Below are 23,944 nucleotides of genomic sequence, written 5' to 3'. Positions count from 1 at the left end.
ATGGTTGCTCCTGAAAGAGCAGTCATCTAAGTAGAAAAAAGAAAAGTAGCCGTTGGTGAGGAGCTGATGCCCACACTCCTGAGGGCAGACAGCCCATCTCGGTGGCTGCTGCTCCCACTTCTAGCTCAGTGAAGATACTGGTCTCAGGTTTACAGGGAAAAACACCCACGGCACCCTGTGGTGCAGCAAGAGGGTTTATTCAAACCCCACTTAACCCCAGGAGTCCCGAAACTCTACAAAGCAAACACTGCCACGGCGGGGGGTGGCTAATCCTGGTGATACTGATTTGAGGCTCTCTGGAGGAAGAAATTTATAAATATGAACAAGATAATGAGAAATCCTGAATTATATCCAGTTACAAAACAAAACAAAACTGAATAACAACATAAAACAAAAATGAAAAAAAAAGAAAAGGAAAGGAAAAGAAAAGGGGAAGAAAGAAACAACCCTGGATACAGGGGGGGAAAACAATCAAACAGACAAAAAACCGAAACAAAGGTCCCCCATTTGACCCAATTGGAAATCCAAAATTTACCAAGAAAAGAATTTATACAAGAGAGGATATAAGGGCTCCAATTTCCTTTTGCGCCTCTTCAACACAGCTTCTGAATTAACTTGAACTTCTGTTGAAATGCATCAATTGGCAAATCTTTGTAGATATAATATTGGGGCTCAAATTGCAGTTCTGCCTGGGGACCTACTAAATTTAAACAAGGTACCCCCTTTAATCTTATAGGAGTTACAATAGAAAATAGAGGGTAAACAGATGTGCCCCACCTTAAGAACTGTTGACCTACCTAAATTCCCCATAGTTGTAGCATCCACGGCCCTAAAGAAAATCCCACAGTGGGCACAGGAACTCTGAACCAATGAGTAATAAATGAAAATTAAATTCAATCTTTGGCACTTACAAACTGTCTTGACAAAATGGGACCCCATGGACTTTACCCCGTGGTTAAAATAGTTAATAAGGCACAACGTAAATTAAAACAGGGCTTTCAGGGATTGAAACTTGCTATGTAAGATCCAGTGAGTGAAGCAGTGATTTTTCCCACAGCTTCACCATTTAACAGCCCACTCTGGACTGTTCTTAAACCTGGAAAGAATGAACGGTGCCTCACAGTGGATCTCCGCAAACTTAGTGCCGAGATTCCATTAAGGCTCCCATTCTGGTTTGCTTTGGTAAAGCTTACAAAATGCAATATACCAGAATTAGTTGGCTTTTACGATGGGGATTTATTAACCAACCAGTTTACAGTTCTGAGGTCATGAAAAATGTCCCAATTAAGGCATCACCAGGATGATATCTTGTCCCCAATGACTGGCTACCAGTGGTCCTCAGCTCCTCTGTCGTACCGCCGAGCACATGGCAATGTCTGCTGGTCTCTCCCTTCTCTGCTGGGTTTCATTGCCTTCAGTGTCTGGATTCAGCAGCTTCCTCTCTGAGCTTCTCTGAGTGTCCTTGTCTCCCAGCTTATTTGGGGCTTCTGCTGGGCTTTTTCAGTGTGCTCTCTGTCTTTTATAAAGGACTCCAGAAAGAAGATTAAGACCCACCTTGAATGAGGTGGGTCACATCTCAACTGAAATAACCTAATCAAAATAACCCATTACAATGGGTCTGTACCCACAGAATGGATTGAATTTAAGAATATGACTTTTCTGGAGTACATATGGCTTCAACCCATCACACACCTAATACCTAATATTATTGAAATGACTGATTCCATCCAATCAGCAACTGGTGGATATTTTGCAATGAAAGATTTGGCTCATGTGTTCTGTTCAGTGCCATTTCAACAGCCACTTGGTCACAGTTCCTTCACCTCTGAAGGGACATGATGTACTTTTACCAGGCCACACATGGAGCACCTTAACAGCTTTGTCATTGAACACAGTCTTTGAAGGTAAGGTCTTAACTGCATTCACCTTTCTCTAGAAGCACAGGTAAGACATTGCATTAATGATCCCCTCCAAAGAGGTTTTCTTTCGGTGCACTCATTAAGGACATATGCATGCTCACAAAGGAGCTTTACAAAGAGGGGATGGGCTGTTGTTTCTCAAGAGTGCAAGGTCCTGCCACCTTGGTTAAATTCCTGAAAGGTATTTGATAAACCAAGGGCCACTTCATCCTTGACAGTTATTGTCCCTCTCAGCACCCCCAATGTCAAAACAACTGAACATCTTTTAGATATGTTGGGTCTGTTGGCAACATACTCCTCATTTACAAATTTCACTTATTCTCACTGATGCTATTATTTGCGTATCAGTCCACTTTGAGTGGGGTCCCTTCCAACAGAAGGCTCTAGAATCTGTCCAAGTTGAAATAAACAGGCACTCTCAGTGGTGCCTTCAGAGCCACCTTCACTAGAGAGGATTTAGCAATCTCCTTTCATGTCTCCTTTGATTCTCTGAACCACCAATGATGGCCATAAGTTGCCCATGTGCTTCTGATGCAAGAAACTGTCCTTTGCAGCCCTGCACTATCCACTGTTAGGCTGACAGTTGCTAGCCACATACGAGGCTCTCTTGGGAATAGAGGGTCTCTCAGGCCCCAAGCCTGTGGCCCTCCACATCCAGCTTCCCATTATGCCTTGTGTATGGAAGCAATAACTGGCAAGCTTGGCATAGCTACCGAGGCCTCCTTGCTTTGGATGGAGCTGAAATTTGACCTTCTGGTGTATTCCACCTGCAGCCATGGGGAGCTTCCCCTGTTCTCAGTTCCTTGCCAGATGCCATGGTGCTTGGCAGAGGCCAGACTTCTTGGTTACCTAGGGAGCCCCTGGGATCAACAAGGTGAACAGGAATGGGAATTTATATACTCTGTGGACAGCATCACTACTGTTACATGTGATGGAGCTTGTTGGGATGTTTCTGCTTTCCATCCTTTTACCAGAATGTCCCTGATAAAGGATAGGACCCCAGGGTCAGCACAATTCACTAAATCGTGGTCTGTTGTCTTAGCCCTGTATTCCCTAACAAAGGGTCCTGCTCTGGTTTGCTAATGCCACCATTTTGCAAAACACCAGAAACGGATTGGCTTTTATAAAAGGGGGTTTATTTGGTTACAAAGTTACAGTCTTAAGGCCATAAAGTGTCCAAGGTAAGTCAATAACAATTGGGTACCTTCACTGGAGAAATGTCATTGGCATCCAGAAAACCTCTGTTAGCTGGGAAGGCATGTGGCTGGTGTCTGCTTGCTCCCAGGTTGTGTTTCAAAATGGCGTTCTCCAAAATGTTTGCATTAGCTTTCAATTATAGTCTTCAAATATGTCTCTCAGCTGCAGCACTAAGTTCCTTCTGTTTGTCAGCTCTTTTATATGGCTCCAGTGATGTAATTAAAACCCACCCTAAATGGGTGAGGTAACATCTCCATGGAAATCATCCAATCAGAGGTCTTGACCACAGTTGATTGAATCACATCTCCATGGAAACACTCAATAAAAAGGTTCCAACTTAATCAACACTAATACATCTGCCTCCACAAGATTGTATCAAAGAACATGGCATTTTGGGGGACATAACACATCCAAACTGGCACAGGCCCCATCTGCAGAGTTTTATAAACTCTTGGGCCATCCACTGCTAGTTTGGCTCTCTAGTCCAGCCAATGGCAGCAACAACAATTTCTTGTTCAAGGATGAACCTCAGGGGTGAATTGTAATGAGGAGACACTTTCTGATGTTTGCTAATGGCTTTTAAACCCCCCCCCCCTTCCCTTGTGCCCCACATCTGGGCCAGCTGGTAAGAAAGCCTGTATGCTCCCTCCTTTGGTGCTGGTGGGAGATTCAAACCACACAAGCCCTTGCCCACGTGCAGGAACCCTTGGCTTGGCCCCCACCCCTCTAACCAAAAGAAAAACCCAGACTGGCCTCCTTTCCTTGCTCTCTCAAGCCACTGCAGACCACTTGAGAGGTCTGCCTTGCTCTTCCCAGAGACCTCCATTATGTAAGTCATAAACCTTCTCATATGCCCTCGGGCTGTGTGTGCAGCATCAGCAGTTTCAACACCTAAACCAAAACTTTGGGTGAGGGTTCCTCCTGCTTTTGCAAAATGACCATACTGAAAACACACATTGTAGCCCCTGAAATACCAGTTTGTGGCTCTCTGCTTTCAGGTGTGTCTCTCCTTCTGGTCTGAGCCTCATGGGCTCATGACGGTTAAACACACCTGTGCAAGACACTAACCCCAGAGAGGGGGAGCCTGCCAGCCCCAGGCCTTCTTCTGTGGTGGCGGGAGGAGGGAAATGCTTCTGTGGGAGCAAAGTGATGCAGACAAAGTGTAAGCTTCTGCTCTTGAGAGACAGTGGGGTTGCAGTCATACTCGTTCAGATGAGGGGTATGACCTGCTTTGAGTTGGGAGAACAAACTTGATAACTTTGACAATTCCCTTTGGCATGATTCCACTCCCATATTCCAGAAGATATAGTTCTTTTCTGTCGACCTCACAAATCCAATTTTAATAGGTCTGTCTCCCCACAATTATTTAAAGCCTCTCCAATGTTCTCAGATCTCAAGAGCTTCCCCTCAAACTGGGAAAGCATCTGAAGTCGTGGACACACAACTTTAAAAGGTGCTGATTTTATACAATTCTGATCATGTTCACTTTCAAATTCTCATTCTTATGTCCTTTCTCCTCTTCTTCCACATTCCAGTGTCCATCCTCTAGTTTTCATAGGGTTAGTCACTAATGGCAAGGTTCAAGGCCAGGGAGAGGACTTCTTGGAAACCAGCAAGTAAATGTTAGATTATCCGCAAAAAATATATTTTTTTAAATCGCAATATCAAGAATACCCAGATGCCTATCTGAGACTCTATACAATTTATAAAGTTTCACTCACTAAGTTTATTCATCAGAAACTTAAATCCTCCAGACACCTCCTATGCCACCTAAGTCCCCAAACCCAGAGGCAACAGCCTCTTCAAGAACATCAACCAGATGTGATCCCTTTTCTCATAAAGTTGAAACCCCTTTTCAACATGAACAAGTTAGGGTGGCCACTGCCTAGGCATTCCTTAAGATCAGGAAAGTGATTAAACTAGAGGAAGGGGTACCAACAGACAAAATGGAATTTAACAAAGGATTATGAATACTGAATCTTTGTATAATTTTCTTTTTCTTAGTTGCTAAGGTATTACAATAGCTGGATGGAAAGCATTGAAATGGGGGAACTATAACCCATAGCATACTTTGAAATTTGTTCTATAGCTACTTGTTAAATTATTTGAAAGCTATACCTTTTTGTATATATGTTAGATTTCACAATAAGGAAATAACTGAAAGTATAGTATTATAACTCATAATAACTTTGGAAATTTCCTATATATATACTTGTTAAATAATACTTTGAAAGATATTACCTTTTATATATATGTTATATTTCATAATAAGGAAATAACTGAAACTGTGGAATTGTAACCTATAATATTCTTTGAAATTTGCTCTCTAACTATTTGTTAAATTGCACTTGGAAAGTTATCACTTTTATGTATACATGTTATAGTCTACAATAAAAAAATATGAAAAAAAAATCACAGTATCACGTTACTTGCCGGTGTATCTCAAACATAGCATGTTGTAAAGCCATGCTGAAGTGAGACCAAACCTGTGTCTCTTCAGATCCCCAGTGACTTAAATTCCTCAGGGAGGCTGTTGCCACACTTTGTCCTCACACACTCCAGGATCTGGAGTCCCTGCAAGGAGCCAGAGATAGTGAAAGCTGGCCCGGGCATGTAGAATTTCTTCCATTTAGCAGAAATCCACGCTCATAGAAGTCATCTTTCTGGGTGCAAGGATTAATGCCATCTTAAAAAGTCCACTTTCCCTCAACAGAGATCTCTCTCTCTTCAGAAATTTCCTATGGAGTCCTTACCATCTTCTAATTCTCAACCCAGACTACATGGTCGATCACACTTTGAAGTTAACTGAATCTCTACCAAAATTATGTGACAGAGAGGATGGAAGTCTAGGCTTAGTGGTTTGATTCAAACTGGTTTCTGAAGTCAAGGCGTATTTCCAATGGAGAGTGCTCCTGGGGTTTCATGTCAGCCATGACCACACTGGAAAGATGACCCGGCAATGACAAACCATGCCAGAACTTTACAGTCCCTGGTAAGCCAAATGAGCACAGAGCTATTCTAACATTCCAGCCAGATTCAGAGTGGGAGGCCCTAGGTAAAGGCAATTTTTCTTCTTCTTTATTTTATTTTATTTTTTTTTTTTGCACAAGGGCTGTAATTCAGAAGGTTTCAAAAGGGTTCATGGTTTGGCGTTCCTATTCCTAGCTTTGATAGGGTGGTCATGCCCCCCACATCTTTTCACATAAGAGCTGAAAAAAGACTTTGGAAGCCGACACTGTGGATATTTAAAATAACTGAGCTTGTGCAGAGAAGAAAATTGCAGGTGAAAACCATTGAGAGAGGTTGGTGTTCTTATGGTGGAGTTATTAGTCACTGATTCTGACTTTTGCAAAGCTGCCTTCTTCTGATTCATACATGATAATGGGACCAATTAACTTGAGCTCTGTAACAGATGGTTACCCCACAGTTTAAAATAAGATGTCATTTTGCTCATCACCCACTAAGATACTAGATGAAAGAAAACAGAACGTGACAAATCCCTAGGAGGAAGGGGAGGCAGTTTTTGCCCTAAACGTGACCCTTGGGTTCTTTCTAAGATCACTGCCTCTCTGGAGCACACCCCACCTGCCCAGGGACATCTGAGCCCTCCTCTGGGAATCATCGTGCCTTCCGCATGCTTCTGTGGGTGCTCTCTCACACTGCGGTGGGTCCTCAGTGCTGCGTCTGTCTCCTGTACCTACTTGGAGCTCTTTTGAGTTGGGGACCGTGTGTGGTTCTCAGCACTAATAATAGTGTTTGGCACACAGTAGGTGCTCAATAAATATGTATTAAATGGATGAACAACTATAGTGTTCATTCATTTAATATGACTATAATTGTGTCATATGAACAACTATAGTTTCTTTGACCAGAAATTACAATTTTGGTCAAAACAGATACACTCTATAGGAGTAAGAGAGAGAGAGAGAGAGAGAGAGAGAGAGAAATATTACCTTATGAGCATAAAATCTGAAAGTTAGCAAAGGCAGGCATTTATTGAATATTAACTATGTACCAAGTACTGTGCATGCGTTATTTCGCTCTTCATGACAGCCCTACAAGGTGGATGGCTTCATCTCTAATTCATAGATGACGATCTGAAGCCTCGAGAGGGTGGCACAGTAGCTAGCCTGGCTCTGAGACCTGAGCCCAGATCTCCATCCTTCTCATGCCTGGGTCTGGGCCCTGTGCTCTGGGGCTGCTTGATGTCAGGCCAGGCCTCTGAAGGGACCATCGTGCTTCTGGGCTGTCCGATGAGGCCTCCAAGTGGAGGCCTCTCCTGTGCAGACAGGTAAAGTGATCTCCAAAATATGACAGGGTTCAGAAGACAAACCTGGCAAGTAGCAACACAAGAAATTTCCTTGCAGTGAGGAATGGGCCCAGGGAGATGGGAGTCCAATGGGCATCTCATGAGATAAAGGGAAGGGTGGAGAAAAGAAAAGCTGGTGGAAAGAGACGAGTTGTAGCAGCCTGTGCGAAGCACAGGGAGGTTTCCCCTTCCATTGTCTCATGGACAACCTCTGTATCATCAAATTCAATGGTCAATTTCTAGTGTGCATGCTCCTTGACTTAGTGGTATGTTTGGCACAATTGCTCACTCCCTCCTTGAAACACCCTGGGCATCTGGGGCACTACAAAGCCCTGGTTTTCCCTGCTTCCCAGGCTGGGCCTACTCTGTCTCTTCTGCTGCATCTTTCCATTCCTGAGCTCTCCATCCTGGAGGACTGCAGGCTTTCATCTTGGGGCAATTTCTAGTCTCCACCCATGCCCCAGACTCACACATCCCATGGTTTGCACACGAGTGACATCAGTGGCATGGTGGGAAGTCTCCTAGGAGCTCATCCCTGCCCGTGGATTCCATCCCACACTGGGAACTCCCAAATTTATATCTTTAGCCCAGACCTCTGCCCAACTCCAGACTCACATGGCCAACTGGCTGACAGCTTTGCGAGTTTCACCAGAATCTTGGCCTTTGCTTGCCAGTGCTGACCTCTTCACTGCCCCCAGCCTGCCCAGCTCCACCACTAATCCACTTGTGAAGCCAACATTCCTGGATTTGTCCTTGGCTCTTTGCTCTCTGTCACAGTCACCTCCAGCCCATCAACAAGTCCCACTTCAATATCCAGCTCCTTCTCATCAGGTCTACTGCTGCCCCCACCACCCGGTCCCCCCTTCTCTCCCCGGGACTAAAGCAGCAGCCTCCCCTCTGCCCTTCCTTCTCTTGCCTCCTTACAATACATTCTCAACAGAACAGTCACAGGACATACAATTTGAGTCAAAGCATGTCACTACCCTGCTCAAAACCTTCTGGGGGTGGCCCTTCCTTCCCGGTGACTCACCAGCCCCCTGGCTACTGTTCTCCCACCTTGTTCTTCACATGATTACGTGACATGCGCCTTCCTGACATGTACCAGCCTCTGAAGCTCAGCTCCTCCTGCCAGGAATTCCAGATGCAGCATTGCTCCTTCCTGCCCTCAAGGAGCATCATCACGAAGTCTGTCTCAACCACCCTCAACTGCACATTAAATCCCTTTTCCCCACTTTGTAACTGCTTCATAGCTGTCTTTGGGGCCTCACTACATTTTTGGTCCACTTGTTTACTGTCTTCTTTCCCCATTAGGATTTAATCTCCCTCCAGGGCAGGGAACCCATCTCTTTGCTTTGCAGAATGGCCCTATCCCTGGACAGTTCTGGGCATCAAGTAAGAGCAGAGTGCAAGTTTGTTGGGAGCATCTCAGGTGGACAGCTGTTACACATCCCTGATTTTAAGATGGGAGAATGCAAGGCTCGTGCAGGCCAAGCTCTCACAGTTAATCCTAATCTGGGATTTGAGCCAGGGTCAGGCTGATCTAGAGCCCACAGCCTCCCCCACATCTAACAGCCGCTCTGGCAGACTCACTCCAATCCAATTATCCTCCCATGGAAACAAGACAAATGCCACATTGCAAAGTTGTGATGAACTATCTTTTGACATCTATATTTCCATCTCCCATGCACACAGCAACTCCTCCGTTACATGAAAATGTCTCTCCGCCACCTGACTGATGGACATGGGGGAGCACCACACACCATCTCGCCCACAGTTAGCTTCCCAACAAGGCATCAGATGTGGCTTCACACATCTAGAGACTGTGATTTCTAAGTCTTCTTATACGTGAATGCAGCCGAGTCACGTGGTGGAGAAATGAATGGGTTCTTCTCTTCTCAATGGGCAGACGAATCATAGCAGAATGAAAGGTGTTTTGTCTTTCCTCTCTCAATAGCTCAGCCAAGATCTGGGCTTCTGTTGTCCCAAGATTGTCACAGGGTGGGGGTAGTTTTAGGATTGGGGAGAACTGGACTCCCGCATCTGTGGGTTCATGGGAGTTCAAGATTGGCAACCCACTCTGCCATGTAAGTAGAGCTGCCCAAGGGCCCAGGAAAGCTCGGAAGAGGTCTTGCAGGCCCTCGCCAGTGCAGGCACTGAGGGAGTATGGTTAAGCCCCCTTTGATGGACTGGCTGTGCCTTGGGAGGGCATAACTAAAGGGGGGTGAGAGACCTTTGCCAATTTTCTGGACTACATGAGCCTGGGGTTCCTATATGTTCCCATGAAAAGTGGAGACCCCTCCGGGCCCCTGAGACAGAGATATTTCCTGCCCATCACACCTAGAATTGTAGTTTAAACAAGTGTTTTTTTTCCATTGAGTATTTCTTTGACATCTGTATTTCAGTCTCTCATGTATGCAATAAACACTATTGCCTATAGTTTATTTACAAGGATCTCACATGGTAAATTATTAGAAGGAGGAATTCTGTGTCCCTAACAAGACTGAGCAAGCTTTTTCAAATCATTGTTTCATGGCAGGGATCTGTTTTCTCCTTGGATAGGAGAGGAGCACAGCCTCAGGGTGCAAGGAGCTGTAGTCACTTCCTAGTACCCCAGATTCTTTATTCTGATGGGGTAAGGAAGATGGCAGCACTCACCTAGCACCAGCTGGGAGTCCACACTGGAACGTGGGCATAGTAGGGCCTGAGAGATGATTTAGTCCAACTCCCATTGGATAGATGAGGAGACAAAAGTTCAGAGTGGACAGTGGTTGGTGTCAAGCTTGGGCTCCCACTGAGCCCAAAGACCACACACTCCACTTTCTGAAGAAATGGACACATGTTTGGTCTGGGCACCTGTGTTATTTTTCAGTGTGAGAGACATGGGAAACACACTCCATCTCCCTTATTTGCTTGAACTGAGCAAGACCTTGACATCTCCCAGTCTCTAACTGTACCATGCAAGCTTGCTGGTGGGTCCCTGAAGCACTCAGTCATCAGCTGCTGGAGGGGCACCAGCCTCCCCAAAGCTGCCCACGTTCAGTGAGCAAGTACTGTTTCTGGATCACTGAGTACAGAGGCTGGCATCACGTAGAATCATTTCCTTGCTGATTCTCTCCATTCTTTTCACTCATAACATATACAGTGAGCTATTCTAGAATCGAGAATATTACCTCAGTTAGTCTGGATTTTTAAAAAGTGGCTTCTAAGATGGGCTGGTTGTTAATCAGGAAGATAAAATTTAAGTGATAGGGTTAATATGTGATATATGGAAAAAATAATAGAAAAGACATTTGAAAGAAGTAAGGGCTTTTGCTAAGCCTGAGAGGACTGTAAGGAGAAGGCTAATAGGGTGGCTCAAAGCACACCCTTCAACAGGGCTTTTCTTTCTGAACCTGTCCTGATTTTCCCTTCTCTACAAGTAGTAAATCTTCCATTTAACACATATTACCTGGATTCCTAACTTGGAAACATCTTCAAGATCTCTAGCCTCCAGAGTGAGAGGTTTAGCCTATTGTGAATCCGGACGGCTTGTTTTAGGCCTGCCGATCAGTGACAACAAGGTGGGGTGTCAGTCACGGGTCTGCTTTTGAGAGCTGTGCAGCAGATGAGAAAGCAATTCATCCACAGTCACAACATCGGATCCAGCACGGGTACGGGACATGCCGACCCCTGTTCTCAAACCAAGCACACGACAGGTGAGGCTCCCGCTGGGCCCTGGGGCTGAGATGCCATTGCAAGACTGGCCATGAAGAATCAGGCCACACCAGTCACCATCCCTTCCTTTGTTCTACAGGTGTCAATGCCTTCCTTCTTGAGTAGATGGATGAGGAAACCCTATGGATTATGCTAGAAAGCAATGGTGTGAAACTGAGTACACACGGAAGCCAGGATCTGGTGAAAATACCCAACGTGACATCTCACTGGATGTCCCACCCTTCTCCACACTTCTCTGTGTGGATCATGCCAATGGGCTCTGCCCTCTGGCTTCTGGGGGGGGGTTGCCAGCAAGAGGCATTATTCTCAGACTTGGACAACGGGGGAAGAGTGCAATTGGAGGACGTATTTCTCCAGGTCCTTCTCTCTTCTAAAGGCCACCTTCATGTTGGTGGCTTCTCCACACAGCCACTCTTGCCCTCTGTTCTTTGCCAGGTCTCTGGGTACTCACTGCTACCTTCAGTTACTAGTCCCCAAGCCCCACCCCTTCCTTGCCAGATAGTTGCTTTATGGAATCTCCCTCATTTCACTCATCTGAGTGTGCCACCTTCCAGAACCTTGACTGGTCTATCTACCCAAGGTCAACAGACACCAACCTACATGGCCCTTTCTTCAGCCTTCTTCTGAAACACTCAAAAGTGCTTGACAATTTTGCCTGAGTCTTAGTCAAGAGTGGAGGGACGTATTGCTTTGATGGGTGGAGACTTTCTGTTTGAGGTGATGAAAAAGTTTGAGTGACGGAGAACAGTGATGGTAGCACAATATGGCGAATGGAATTAATACCACTGAATTGTACACTTGAAAGTCATTAAAGTGGGAAATTCTGAGTTGCATATATGCTATTATAATAAAAAGTTAAAAAAAGATAAAGCAAGCCACGAGTGGTGATAAGCTCTGCTCCCTCATCGGGCAGTACTTGCTGGCTGCCCCTCTCTCACTACCATGCTCAGCCAGGGGCTTCTCTCACCTGCACTCCTGGGACCCTGCAGGTGGAGAGTGTCTCCAGGCCTTTAGAAGTGGAGGCCCCCTCCCCGGCAGATGGGTATGTGATTTTGCAAAGATTTATAACAGACCATTGTGAGTGAAATACATACTGCTCTGTCTCTGGAAGAACCTACATCTGTTTTAGATGTTTGCTCTGAGTTAATTATCTTATCCTTAGTAACTCCAAAGAAGAAAAGTGAGGCTTGCTCTCTGAATCTCTTCCTCATTGGAATGTCAGAGGGGTGAAAAACTTTTAGGAAAAGGAGGGAGACTGAAGTCAGGTTTTCTTTTTCCTCCACCTGGAGCCAGTGGAAGTTGGGAAGGGCAGGAAACTAAGAGCTGCCTAAGGTACACATTAATTGATACTATAAAAGCTTTACCAGGTGGGTACAGGTCTTCTCATTTTTGCAGATGGGTAAACTGAGGTTCAAAGAAGTTATATAACTTGCCCATGCCCACAGGATGTGACAGGGTTCTCCTAGCGTTCATCAAGCCCCTGGTCTTTCCTGTCCTCTGTTCAATGCCCATGGAGTAGAGGTGGGTGGGAAAAGGAGAGAAGTAAGGCAAAGAAGCATGGGACGCTACTTAGGACAGGACCATCCTAGTCACATTGGACTTAGGAGCAAGGAGGAAAGAAAATTCCAGAGATTCCAGGCACCGCAGATCACAGGCCACCACATCCAACCAGCAGGGTCCAGTTACAGAGCAGGAGTTTTGGTGCAAGCATCTAGAATCCTAATAGAAATCTGCCCAGAGCAAAAATCCGTGTCAGAGAACACCGTGCCTTTCTCTTGCTCGTTGATGAGAGTTAGGTCAACCCCACCCATTCGCTGAGCCTAAGGAAGGTGGGCCTGCCAGGCCATCCAGCTGCGGACACCACTTACCTGCCTGCTCCAAAGCTACCATTGTTGCCTGCTCGATCAAGTCCCGTTCGATGAAGCTCCGGAAGTCTTCGCTGTACACGCTAAGGTCTGGCAACTGGAATGTGTAGATTGGCATCTCCAGGGGGAACTGCTCGTTGTTGCATTCACTCGCCACGTGTGATCGGGCCAGGGAGACAATGGCTGAGCTGGCATGGGAAATCCCCCGGGAAAGCCGTTTTTCTGCAGGGGGAGAAGAGAAGGTGACCACAGGAATTGAGTGGGATGTAGGTGTGGCTCTACATACCAACACATGCACACACATGCACACATGCACACTCATACCCTTCCCCCACGGGCCCCTCTATCCTGAGAGTCTTCTGCAAAGGCCTCCCAGCTGCTGGTCTAGCATTACCGCCGCCTGGCACACGGCACTTACTCTGTCATGAAACCATTTAGAAGGATGCGAGCTTTAAGGCCACTGAACAAGTCAAGTACACAGCACTGTTAAAACTCACCAGTCTTGCTTTTTGAGTCTTAAGTTACATCTAATTCAACTCAGCAGAGCTGTCCTCTCCTACTCCCAAAAATGCAAGGGAGATTGCTCTTTGTTTTTACCCTTTTCCATTTTTAAAGCAAGAAACCGTCTATTCAGGCTTTCTCCATTGTAGCTAGGATTTTCAGAGAGGTTCTTTCATTAAATTTATTCTGATAAACACACCCCATAAATAAGCCATTACATACACTTCTATTCTGTCTGGACTTTTGTCACAGCACTCTAGAAAATGATGGACTATTCTGGTTTAATTCCCTTGGGTTTTCCAACCAAGGACTGAGAAACACAGTATAGAATTTCTCTATGGTATACTGTGTCACCTTGTTAGAAAGGTGATCATCCAATTTAAACGCCACAACAAAAAAGTAGATGCATTTGTTCTCTTGATGTTGTAAAAGCCTGCTTTTTAAAAAAAAAAAAAAAAAACCCTGTGGTTCATAGCTAACATTTTAAATATTCAATATTGGGCATAGGATTTTATTTTTACAGTCAGTGTTTGAAATAATGAGAGTTCCTTTAGTAAGCCAGTAGTCCTTGTTTATTTTGCTCAGAAAATCATGACCACTGGTGTCTGAATGCGAGTTTTGCTAAACCCTAAGGCAGATTCACAAGTCTAGTCACTTAGGTCTTAAGAACTCCCACTTCATTTCAAATTAGCGTGTTCCTGGGCGAAGGGTTGGTGCTGATGACCCAGAGCCCCTCCAGCCTCCCCGGCTGCCCCACATCCCACAGCCAGAAGGGGTGCCCAAGCCCTTGTCTGCATCCACAGGAGGAGCTTTCTACTTCCCCACGTGCAAGAGAAGTGTGCAGGACTGACATGAATGTAACTGTGTTAAAATCAGCTAGAAAAGCAGAGGCTTTAGGGCTTTAAACCCGAAGTTAATTCTCAGAAGCCCCCTGTACTGGCACATTAAAATGAAAGGCAGGTTCCAAAAGATGAAATATATTTCAAAGTGAACGGTTTTCATCTGCCTTGAATTTCATTCTGATGCAAATATGATGAAGCTGTTCTGTGTTCTGAGGAAAGTCAAAAAGGGGAGTCAATCCACACAGGCCATTAGAGAGAAGAAAGAGGGAGCACGAGGTTCCGGCTTGCGTGCTGTGGGAAGCTGCCCCGTGCCTTCCGGCACCTGTCCAAGGACTCGGCAGCAGGTCCAACCCCAAGTGCTTCTGCCTTGCACAAGGCAGTGAGGTCACAAAGTTTGCTACTAACTATCTTTTTGTATCCGGGAAAGAAGGAACCGCCTCCTCCTTTGGGACTGATGGACACGGACATTAGGTGCTAGGGAAGCTGAGGAGTTACGTGGACCCACAATCATCGGGCTCTGCCCATCGTGTGTCCTTCAACAGAGGGAATCTGCTGGGCACGGAGACCCATCCCTTCTTGGCTTATCAATCAGCACCTATTTTTCAAGTGATGAGATGCTGATGGGGTGTTAGAGACAGTGCAATTAGTGGCGTAATGTGCTACTAAACAGCTCCCAATATCAAATGTTCACAGTCAGAAGGAAAAAGACTTTTTGAATTAAAAATAAATCATCATCTAATGAGAAACATATGCACCTAATGCTAACACTTCATCACCACCACAAATGTGCATGGGTTAATATCACGTGTACACACACGCACACACACACACACAAAATTCTTACAGATTCATTCTTTAACTTGAACTCTGTGGTCCCTCTTTTGGAGGGATAAATGAAAATTTGAAGAGGAACTTGCCATGTTTAAAGTTATTGTCCCAGAGAAGCAGAGAGATATAACAACAAATAACAGAGCAGGAGAATGTACAGAATTCCAAAACTACTGATAAAGTCAATCCAAAAGTCTATGGTTTAGATGAAGGGTGAGCACACTTTTCCTTAAAGGGACAGATATAAATATTTTAGGCTTTGCAGACCATATTGTTTCTTTTATTTATTTTTTTAGATTTTTTTTTTAAACAATTCAATTTTATTAAGATACATTCACATACCCACATGGTTTCTTTTGCAACTCCTCAGCTTGTCTTTGCGGTGCTAAAGCAGCCACAGACAATATGGGAATGAATTGGTGTGGCTGTGTTTCAATAAAACTTTATTTACAAAAACAGGCATTGGGCTGAATTTGGTTCACAGGCCATGGTTTTCTGACCCCTGAATTTAGAATATGAGGAGCTTCATTTGCCATTTTAATACCCCATGATTTCAGGAAGAACTCAGTTAAGGGAGACATAAAATCTAATTCAGAAATGATCCTTTATATTTTACTAAAATTGATATGACTGTTCATAATAGAATTAACAGAATTATGCTAGGATACACTTCTGTTTTTTTCCTTAAATAATATCTGATAAAAATCAGATAGCAGCAGGTCCAGCTATAATATTAGGCCCTGATTTGGACAACTCCTCTGGAAGCAGAGGAGGATCCTTCTAGCTTTTTAGTAGGAGGTTGGTTTGTTTAGATTTAGCCAAAATCAGCAGGTGCTGCCATGTTTCCCCTCTCTGCTGGGTTGCCACTGTGTGGGGGATGCCAATAGCCTCAATGGAATGGTGCTGAAGGAATGCACCATCATGAGACGGTTCTGGTGGGGAAGTGCAAACCAAATGGCTGGAAGAGGCAGTTCCCATGGAAGAGGACTTAAGAACAATACAGGAGAGGACACTGGACGAGTCTGAGTGTCCTCTCCCTAAACCCACCCTGGAGTTGCCACGAGACAGAAGAGTGGGGGAGAGTGAGGTTCCATGGGCAGGGACCAAGGGGGGACATTCTGGCTGTGCCTTTCCTCTCTCCAGCCTAGACCTGGCAGATCACTGTCCCCTCCATCGTCACCACTGGCCCAGCTACCAGGAGCAGAGCTGGGCTGGGGCATCACTAATGTTGAGTACAGAGGGCCTGCCCAGCCTCTAAGCTACTCCTCCCTCCTTCTAACACACCCTGTGAGCCAGGCAGATACAACAGAGGGGAGCAGTCCTCAGAAAGAGCAATTTCTAAAACAGAGGGTCTGGGTGGTTCCCTAGGGAGTGAAGTTAAAACTGTGGGGAAAGAGCAAGCAGGGAACGTATTGAGCTTAGATTGAAATATTAAAGGCTCTCAAGCTCAAGTGCTTCTCACATTTTTACTCAAAGGGGCACAAACCAGAGCCCATGCTTTGTCCCTTTCCCCTGATATATACTACTAGCTAAGATGGCAGATAATCACAAGGCCCTAGGAGCTCACAGGGAAAATGAGGGAAATATCTGAGGAGTGCACGCACTGTTGAAGAAAGTGAACAAAGTACCTATGTCAGAGTAAGCAGAATAAATGGACCAGGTAGGACAAGAATTTAAAATAAATACTATAATGTGAAATAACAGTAATGACAAAAACCTAATTTGGAATGAAAAATGCAACATTGAATGTTGATTAACAGTATGGATTTATGTAAAGAATAAATTAGGCTATTATAAGATCAAGTCAAGGAACTCTCTTGAAGGCATGAAAATGAGGTGCAACCAGACAATGGAGGATGGTTTCAAAGTGTTCAAGGAAAATAATTTGGATCCAGAATATTTATTCCATTAAACTAAAATTTTAATATATATAACATAAACATTTCCAGTTACACAAAGTCTTAGGAGATTCGTCATGCAAATATTTGAAAGTAGTCTTTCAGGAAGTGTCTTACAGCAAAGGATAAGTGAACACACATGAGTGCATAAAGAAGTTAATTGTTGCCTAAAAAGCATGGCAACAAAAATAAGCTAAATATGATTGAAGTCAAGTGGAGGTAGACAGAGAGAAGAAGAGGGTAGACTAAGATACATATCTTTTTCAGGGTAAAATATAGTTGTTCATAAATTTTAAAAAGTAATATGGAAAAAAACCTAAATATAGGTTTTAATAGAATAGGGGTAACTACAACATGAGTAAAAGTAGAATGTATAACTTTCAAACCAGGAGAAAAAGTTTAATTATCCAAAGATGATAGGAAAGGAGTAATATACACCCAGAAAGTTTGACAACATAAAGCATATAATACAAAGAAGTAAAAATATGACAGTAATTACAACAAACTAAATGGACTGCATTTATTGCTTTAAAAGCATAAACTCTTGGATAAGATAATAAAATAATATCTGATGATAAATTACCTATAAGAGTCACATTTAATATAAAAGGATAAGGAAAGGCTGAAAATAAACAGCTTATCATTCGTACAGAATTTCTGTTTGGGGTATTAGAAAAATTTTGGTAATGGATGATGGTGATGGAAGCATAACATTGCAAATGTAATTAACAACACTGAATTGTATACTTGAAAAGTGGTTAAAATGAGAAGTTTAGGTTGTATATATGCTACCAGAATAAAAATAAAACAAAAAACCATACAACTGTATAACACAGTGAACTCTACTGTAAACTATGGAATATAGATAATATAATTGGAATAGTATTGTTTCATCAATTATAATAAAGGTATCACACTAATGTACAATGTTAATAATTGGGAAAACTGTGTGTGTATGTGGGTATATGTGAACAGGTACTTTCTGCATGATTTTTCTATAAACCTACAACTGCTCTAATAAAAAAGTTATTCCAAGCAAATATGAACAACTAGAAAGGCAAGGTAGAGGTTTAATAGTAAGTAAAAGAGATTTAAACAGAGAAACTATCATATGAGAAAAAGAGATATTCTGTATATTGGTAAAAACGAAGAGTAGAACAAGATGACCCAACAATCATGAATATCAATGCAGCTACTAATATACCCTCAAAACAAATACAGCCAAAAGGATGAAACTAAGAGAAGTGGTAATTCATATTAAAATTTCTAACTCATTTGTGGCTTTTCTAGAAAGCAGATAGAAGAAGAAAACAAAAATAACCCAAGATATCTTTGTTCTAATATAGCTTGAATAAGTTTGAGCTAATAGAAACAAAGAAAACTTTCATTCAGCACACATGGAACATTTTTCAGCACATTCACCAAAATTAACCATGTGCTAGGTCATAAAGGGAGACAATAAATTCCCAAGAATTTATAACATTTTGACTGTGTTTTTAACCATAAGGAAATAAATTAGAAGTCAATAAGAAGCATAGTTTAAAAAAGACCCATATGTGTGGTAACTGAAAAAGCACCACTGTAAATGACCTTTGGGCTAAAGAGAATATCATAAGGCAAATGATTATTTGTTATTTAGAGATGAACAACAATAAAAACTGCATAATACATTAAAATTAAGATAAAGCAGGAATTTGAAAGAAACTTATAGCAACAATTTTTTTTTAGCAAAACAAGAAAAACTGAAAACAAATGAGCTAATGTTTTAATTAATCAGCTTAAAATTAACCAATAGAGAAAACACAAAGAATCAAGATAAAAGGACATAACTAAGACAAGAAGTCAGTGGGGATGAAAAATTAAGGGGAAATTGGTAAAATGAAGTGAAACAAAATCAGGGCCTTGAATAGACAAATGGTGATTGTTCCGGTTTGCTAATGCTGCCATTATGCAAAATACCAGAAATGGATTCGCTTTGATAAAGGGGGTTTATTAGGTTACAAATTTACAGTTCAAAGACCATGAAAATGGCCAAACTAAGGCATCTACAAGAAGATACCTTCATTGAAGGAAGGCCAGTGGCATCCAGAACACCTCTGTCAGCTGGGAAGGTATGTGGCTGTTGTCTGCTGGTCCTTTGCTCCTGGGTTCTGGTTTCAACATGGTTTTCTCCAAAATGTCTCTGGGCTTCTGTCTCTCTTAGCTTCTCTCAGCTCTCTGGTTCTCCTGGGGCATTTCTGTCTAAGCGTCTGAAGTTTCCTCTCTTAGCTTCTCCAGGGCAAACTCTGGGCTTCATCTTTTAGCTTAGCATCTCCAAATGTCCTTCTCTCTGCAACTCCAAGCATCTCTCAGCATCAACAAGCATCTGGGTCTGTGTCAGCCCTTAGCTTCTCTCTTAAATACTCCAGTGAACTAATCAAGACCCACCCTGAATGGGTAGGGCCATATCTCCATGGAAATAACTAAATCAGAGGTGTCGCTCACAGTTGGGTAAGTCACATCTTCATGGAAACACTCAATCAAAATGATCCAACCTAATCAAAAGACTGATAAGCCTGCCCCCACAAGATTGCATCAAAGAACATGGCTTTTTCTGGGGGACATAATATATCCAAACTGGCAAAGTGATACATGAACTGAGGCATAGGATTAATTCAATTCTATGTATCTGAGGTAAAAAAAAAGGAAAGATTATTGAAACTCTAAGGCGATACAGAATTAAAATAGAAGTAAATAAATGGTGCAGAACAAAGTGAAAAAGAGAGTTTGAAACCACAAGGGAAAGATGAGACTTAGAGAGCATCACCTCAAACAATAACAATGAGCACAATGCCAGAAGGAGAGAAAAGAGAAAGATGGAGACGCAATAATTTGAGAACTATTAGAAGAAAATTTTCCTGAGCTGGAGACAGAATTGAGTCTTTAGATTAAGAGGCTTCTTGAGCACAGGTAGGTATAACAACCTGATAACATTTTCCTGTCTGTGTGTGTGTGTGTGTGTGTGGGAGTGTATTTGTGAGGGGGGAGGGAAAGAGGGAGGGAGGAGGGATGGAAAGGGTGGTAGGCAAATAAAACGGAAGAAGGATATAATTATATTTTACAAATGGTATATCAATAACATAGCAGGATGAAAATAGTTATTAATAAAGCTGAAAAGTAGAGTAAATATTCCACATTAATCGATGATGAAAGGTAATGAAGACATGAAGAGAAACTTGATCAAGCCAGAAAAAGTTTTGAAAGCCAAAGAAAGGAAACATAGTAAAGTATTACAAAGAATGACCATAAAATAAGATAGAAGGCATACAATTAAGTATGTTGTTTGGATAATAAATCTGAAGGACATTCCAGGCATATATAAACAAAATAAAATAATGAATATATTAATATGAGGCAAATGGAAGTTAAGGTCAAAAGAAATGGGATTGCACAGAAATGACTACTGGTTGAAGCAGTGTTGTCTCCTGTCTTAATATAGATCCTAACTCAACTTAATTAACTAGTATTACCAGCTCCCCACACAAATCGTTAAACTGAAACCATTAAATTCTTAGGAATAACTTGGGCTGGGGATGCTCTTAAAATATCACTGGAACTTAGGTGTAAATCATTGACATCTGCCCCGTGGTATTCAAGAAGCAAATCCAATTCCTAGTCATCCTGGACAACAAGGGGCATTGTCAGACCTCAAAACTTTTGCTCAAATGTCTACATGTAGTGGTTTTAATTTGCATTTTTCTGATTATTAAGGAGGTTGAGCATCTTTTCATATATTTATTGACCATTTGGATTTTCTCTTTTGTGAAGTGCCTGACAAGTCTTTTGCCCGTTTTTTCTTCCGATTTGTAGTGCTTCTTTAAATATTTAGAATACAAGGCTTTTGTACAATATATGTGTTGCCAATATATTCTCTGTGGTTTGCCTTACCACTCTCATAATAGCATCTTGTAATGAACTAGACGGTCATGGTTCATCAATAAAGTCACCGTTTATGTAGTCAAACCCTGATGAACAATATGGTCAAATTTTCATGAATGACAATCCAACTGATCAAATTTTTCCTTTATGGTTACTTTTTTTAATAAGAAATATTTTCCTATCCTGAGATTATAACTTCTCTTATATTATCACACATAAAGCCTTATTGTTTTGCTTTTCAAATTTAGATCCATGACCCACCTGGAATTGATGTTTGTAGATGGTGTAAGGCATGGAACCAATTTTTTTTCTCCACGTGGATATCCAGTTGTTCCACTACTAAATACTGTAAAGACCAAACTTTCCCCACTGCCCAGCAGTGTCACCTTTGTCATAAATCAGGTGTCTTTATGTGTTTATCTGTTTCTTGACACTTTACGTCATTCCAATGGTAAAGTGTCTCTTCTTTCCAGTATCACACTGCATTAGTATAAGTTAAACAGTGATAACTGGAGAGCAAGTCTTTCCATCTTGTTATTCCTTCAAAACTCTTAAGTATCCATGGCCCTTTCTAAAATGCATATGCAAATATAATCAGCATTTCATTTTCTCCCATCCCCCCAAAATTTGATTTGGATTGCATTGAATATATATGTTCATGTGGGAAGAATATCCATATTTCCATATTGAATCTTGTAATTCATGGACATAGTGTATCTCTCCAATTATTTAAGTCTTTAATTTCCCATTAAAATTTTATACAGGCCTCGCTAACCTTTTGTTAAGATTTAGTCTTACATACATATTTTTGTTTCTACTTTAAATTGCATGTATTGCAATTTTGATTTTTGGCTTTCTAGGGTGGTTGATAAATGATCACTTACCAAAGGACTAAGGGCGAATGGACTTTCGAACATGGTCTTCTCTTATGTTCACAGAATATTTAGGAAAGTTAGTAATATATTTGAATACCAGGAGACATTTAGCAAATTCCATAAATTAGAGAATTTATGGGCCATATTCTCTCACCATAATCCTTTAAAACTAGAAATTAACAAAACATTATGTCCCAATAATTAAAAAATCTTAATAAACAAGAAGCATTCTTCTAAATAATCCCAGAATCAGAGAAGAAATGAAGACTGAAACTTAAAAAAAAAACTTAAAAATAAAACTATGAGATAAAGAGATAATGAGAAAAAATATAGCCTTAAATTTTTATTAATGAGAAATACAAAATGTGTGAACTGATAATTCAACCCAAAAGAATAGAAAAAGAACAGCAAAATTAACCAAAATAACTAAAAAATAAAATGATGGAATGACAAAGGAAAATTTTATTATTTATTAAAAAGTCAAGTAAACATGGGATAACTCCTCAGTTGGTGAACACAACTAAGTTAGAAATAAGCCAGAAAGTAAAGTGTACAATTATAGGACTGAGCCATAGCTATTGGACAAATATACAAATATTATGTGCTAGTTTATGGGAAGAAATTTGAAAACACAGAAACAATTTAACTTCTTAAAATATAATTTACCAAAATTGGTTTAAAAAACAGGAAAACACCTTAACAGATCACTTATCATAGAAGTAAGAAAATCAAATAAATAGCTACCATTTTACAATGGACAAGGTTAGAGTAGTTTATCTACTCTTTAAAGTTAAGATAGCAGCTATATTATTTAAACTAGACTAGAGAAAAATGATGAGTATCATTTTACAAAGCTACCATTTTCTTACTAACAATTGTAATAGAAAAAGAAAACCCATGGTCAAATCCACCTAGGAATAATTCTAAATAAAGTATTAGCAAGTTGATTCCAGAATTGTTTTGAAAGAATAAAATGCTGCAACTGAGTAGTGTTTATTACAGGATCACAAGGCGTATCTACATAACTGGTTATATCCATTCACTAGAAGAGAAGAACACGTGGTCAAATATACAAGTGCCAGAAATTGATTCAGTAAAATTCATTACTATTCCTAATTAAAATTCTAAATAAAAGAAATAAAAGTAAACTATTTAAATGAGATAAAAATTATTGATCAAAAAACCCAATAGCAAGTAAACACTAAAACTATTTCCTTTAAAATCAGGACCAAGACAGAGATGTCAACAATTTCCACAAATATTCATGATGGTTTGGAGGGTCTACTTAATGCAATAGGACAAGAAATTGAATTAACTATTTAAATATTGAGAAGAATATTAAGTTATTTCAGATGATTTTACTGTGATTGCATATTTCAAGAACCCAAGCAATTCTCTTAAAACAAACTATTAACATAAATAAGAGAATTTATGTAAATGACTGGATAAAAGATAAATATATAAAAAATGAATTGCTTTTCTCTATGCATAAAGCCCTAACAGAATCTGAATTAATGAAGAGGCATACGTAATGTTATCAGATGGGAAAACAATATTACAATATGATACTTATTCTTAAAATAAAAATCCATCCAATGCCAATAAAAATTCCAATTTTATATGGAAGAATAAATATCCAAAGATAGTGAAAAACTTTTGGGAAAGAATAGCAACAAAGGGACCAGTCGAAGGTCATAGGACCAGCAGCCAATGGGCGGAACAGAACAGTCTACAAACAGATCCAGTTGTATCTGGGAATTTAGTAAATGGTAAAGTTGGCATTTAAGTTTCATGGGAAAAGGATGCTTTATTCCAATAAATGATGCTGGAGTATTTCACTCTCGGACCAGAGCAAAGCAAAGCTAGATCTTTTCCTGTGAGTTATAAAAATTAAAAATTGTTTACAGACCTAGAGAATTTAGAGTCAAACATAGGAAAATATCTCAGTTATTCTGTAATCCAGGAGACCTTCTAAATCAAGAGAGGGAGCTCACCAGCCATGCCAAGATGGTAATTTAAAATTTTTGTAGGACAAAATATTCTGTAAGCAAAGTCTTAAGGCAAATGATAAAGTGGGG

At 41.4% G+C, this 23,944-nt stretch overlaps 1 protein-coding gene across 11 annotated transcripts in view; it reads right to left on the bottom strand.

Moving 5' to 3' along the window:
- OTUD7A (OTU deubiquitinase 7A) overlaps window positions 1-23,944 on the bottom strand; it is a 441,745-nt gene that overhangs the window by 91,806 nt on the left and 325,995 nt on the right. For all 11 annotated transcript variants that reach the window (XM_037832844.1, XM_037832852.1, XM_037832850.1 and 8 more), the window contains one exon: window positions 13,008-13,226. In XM_037832844.1, coding sequence (XP_037688772.1) covers window positions 13,008-13,226 — 219 coding nt within the window. The remainder of the gene's footprint in view (window positions 1-13,007; window positions 13,227-23,944) is intronic.

This window comes from Choloepus didactylus, chromosome 4 (assembly GCF_015220235.1).
Source record: "Choloepus didactylus isolate mChoDid1 chromosome 4, mChoDid1.pri, whole genome shotgun sequence".
In the NCBI taxonomy this organism is placed as follows: Eukaryota; Metazoa; Chordata; class Mammalia; order Pilosa; family Megalonychidae; genus Choloepus; species Choloepus didactylus.
This window is presented reverse-complemented; position numbering and strand designations above follow the sequence as displayed.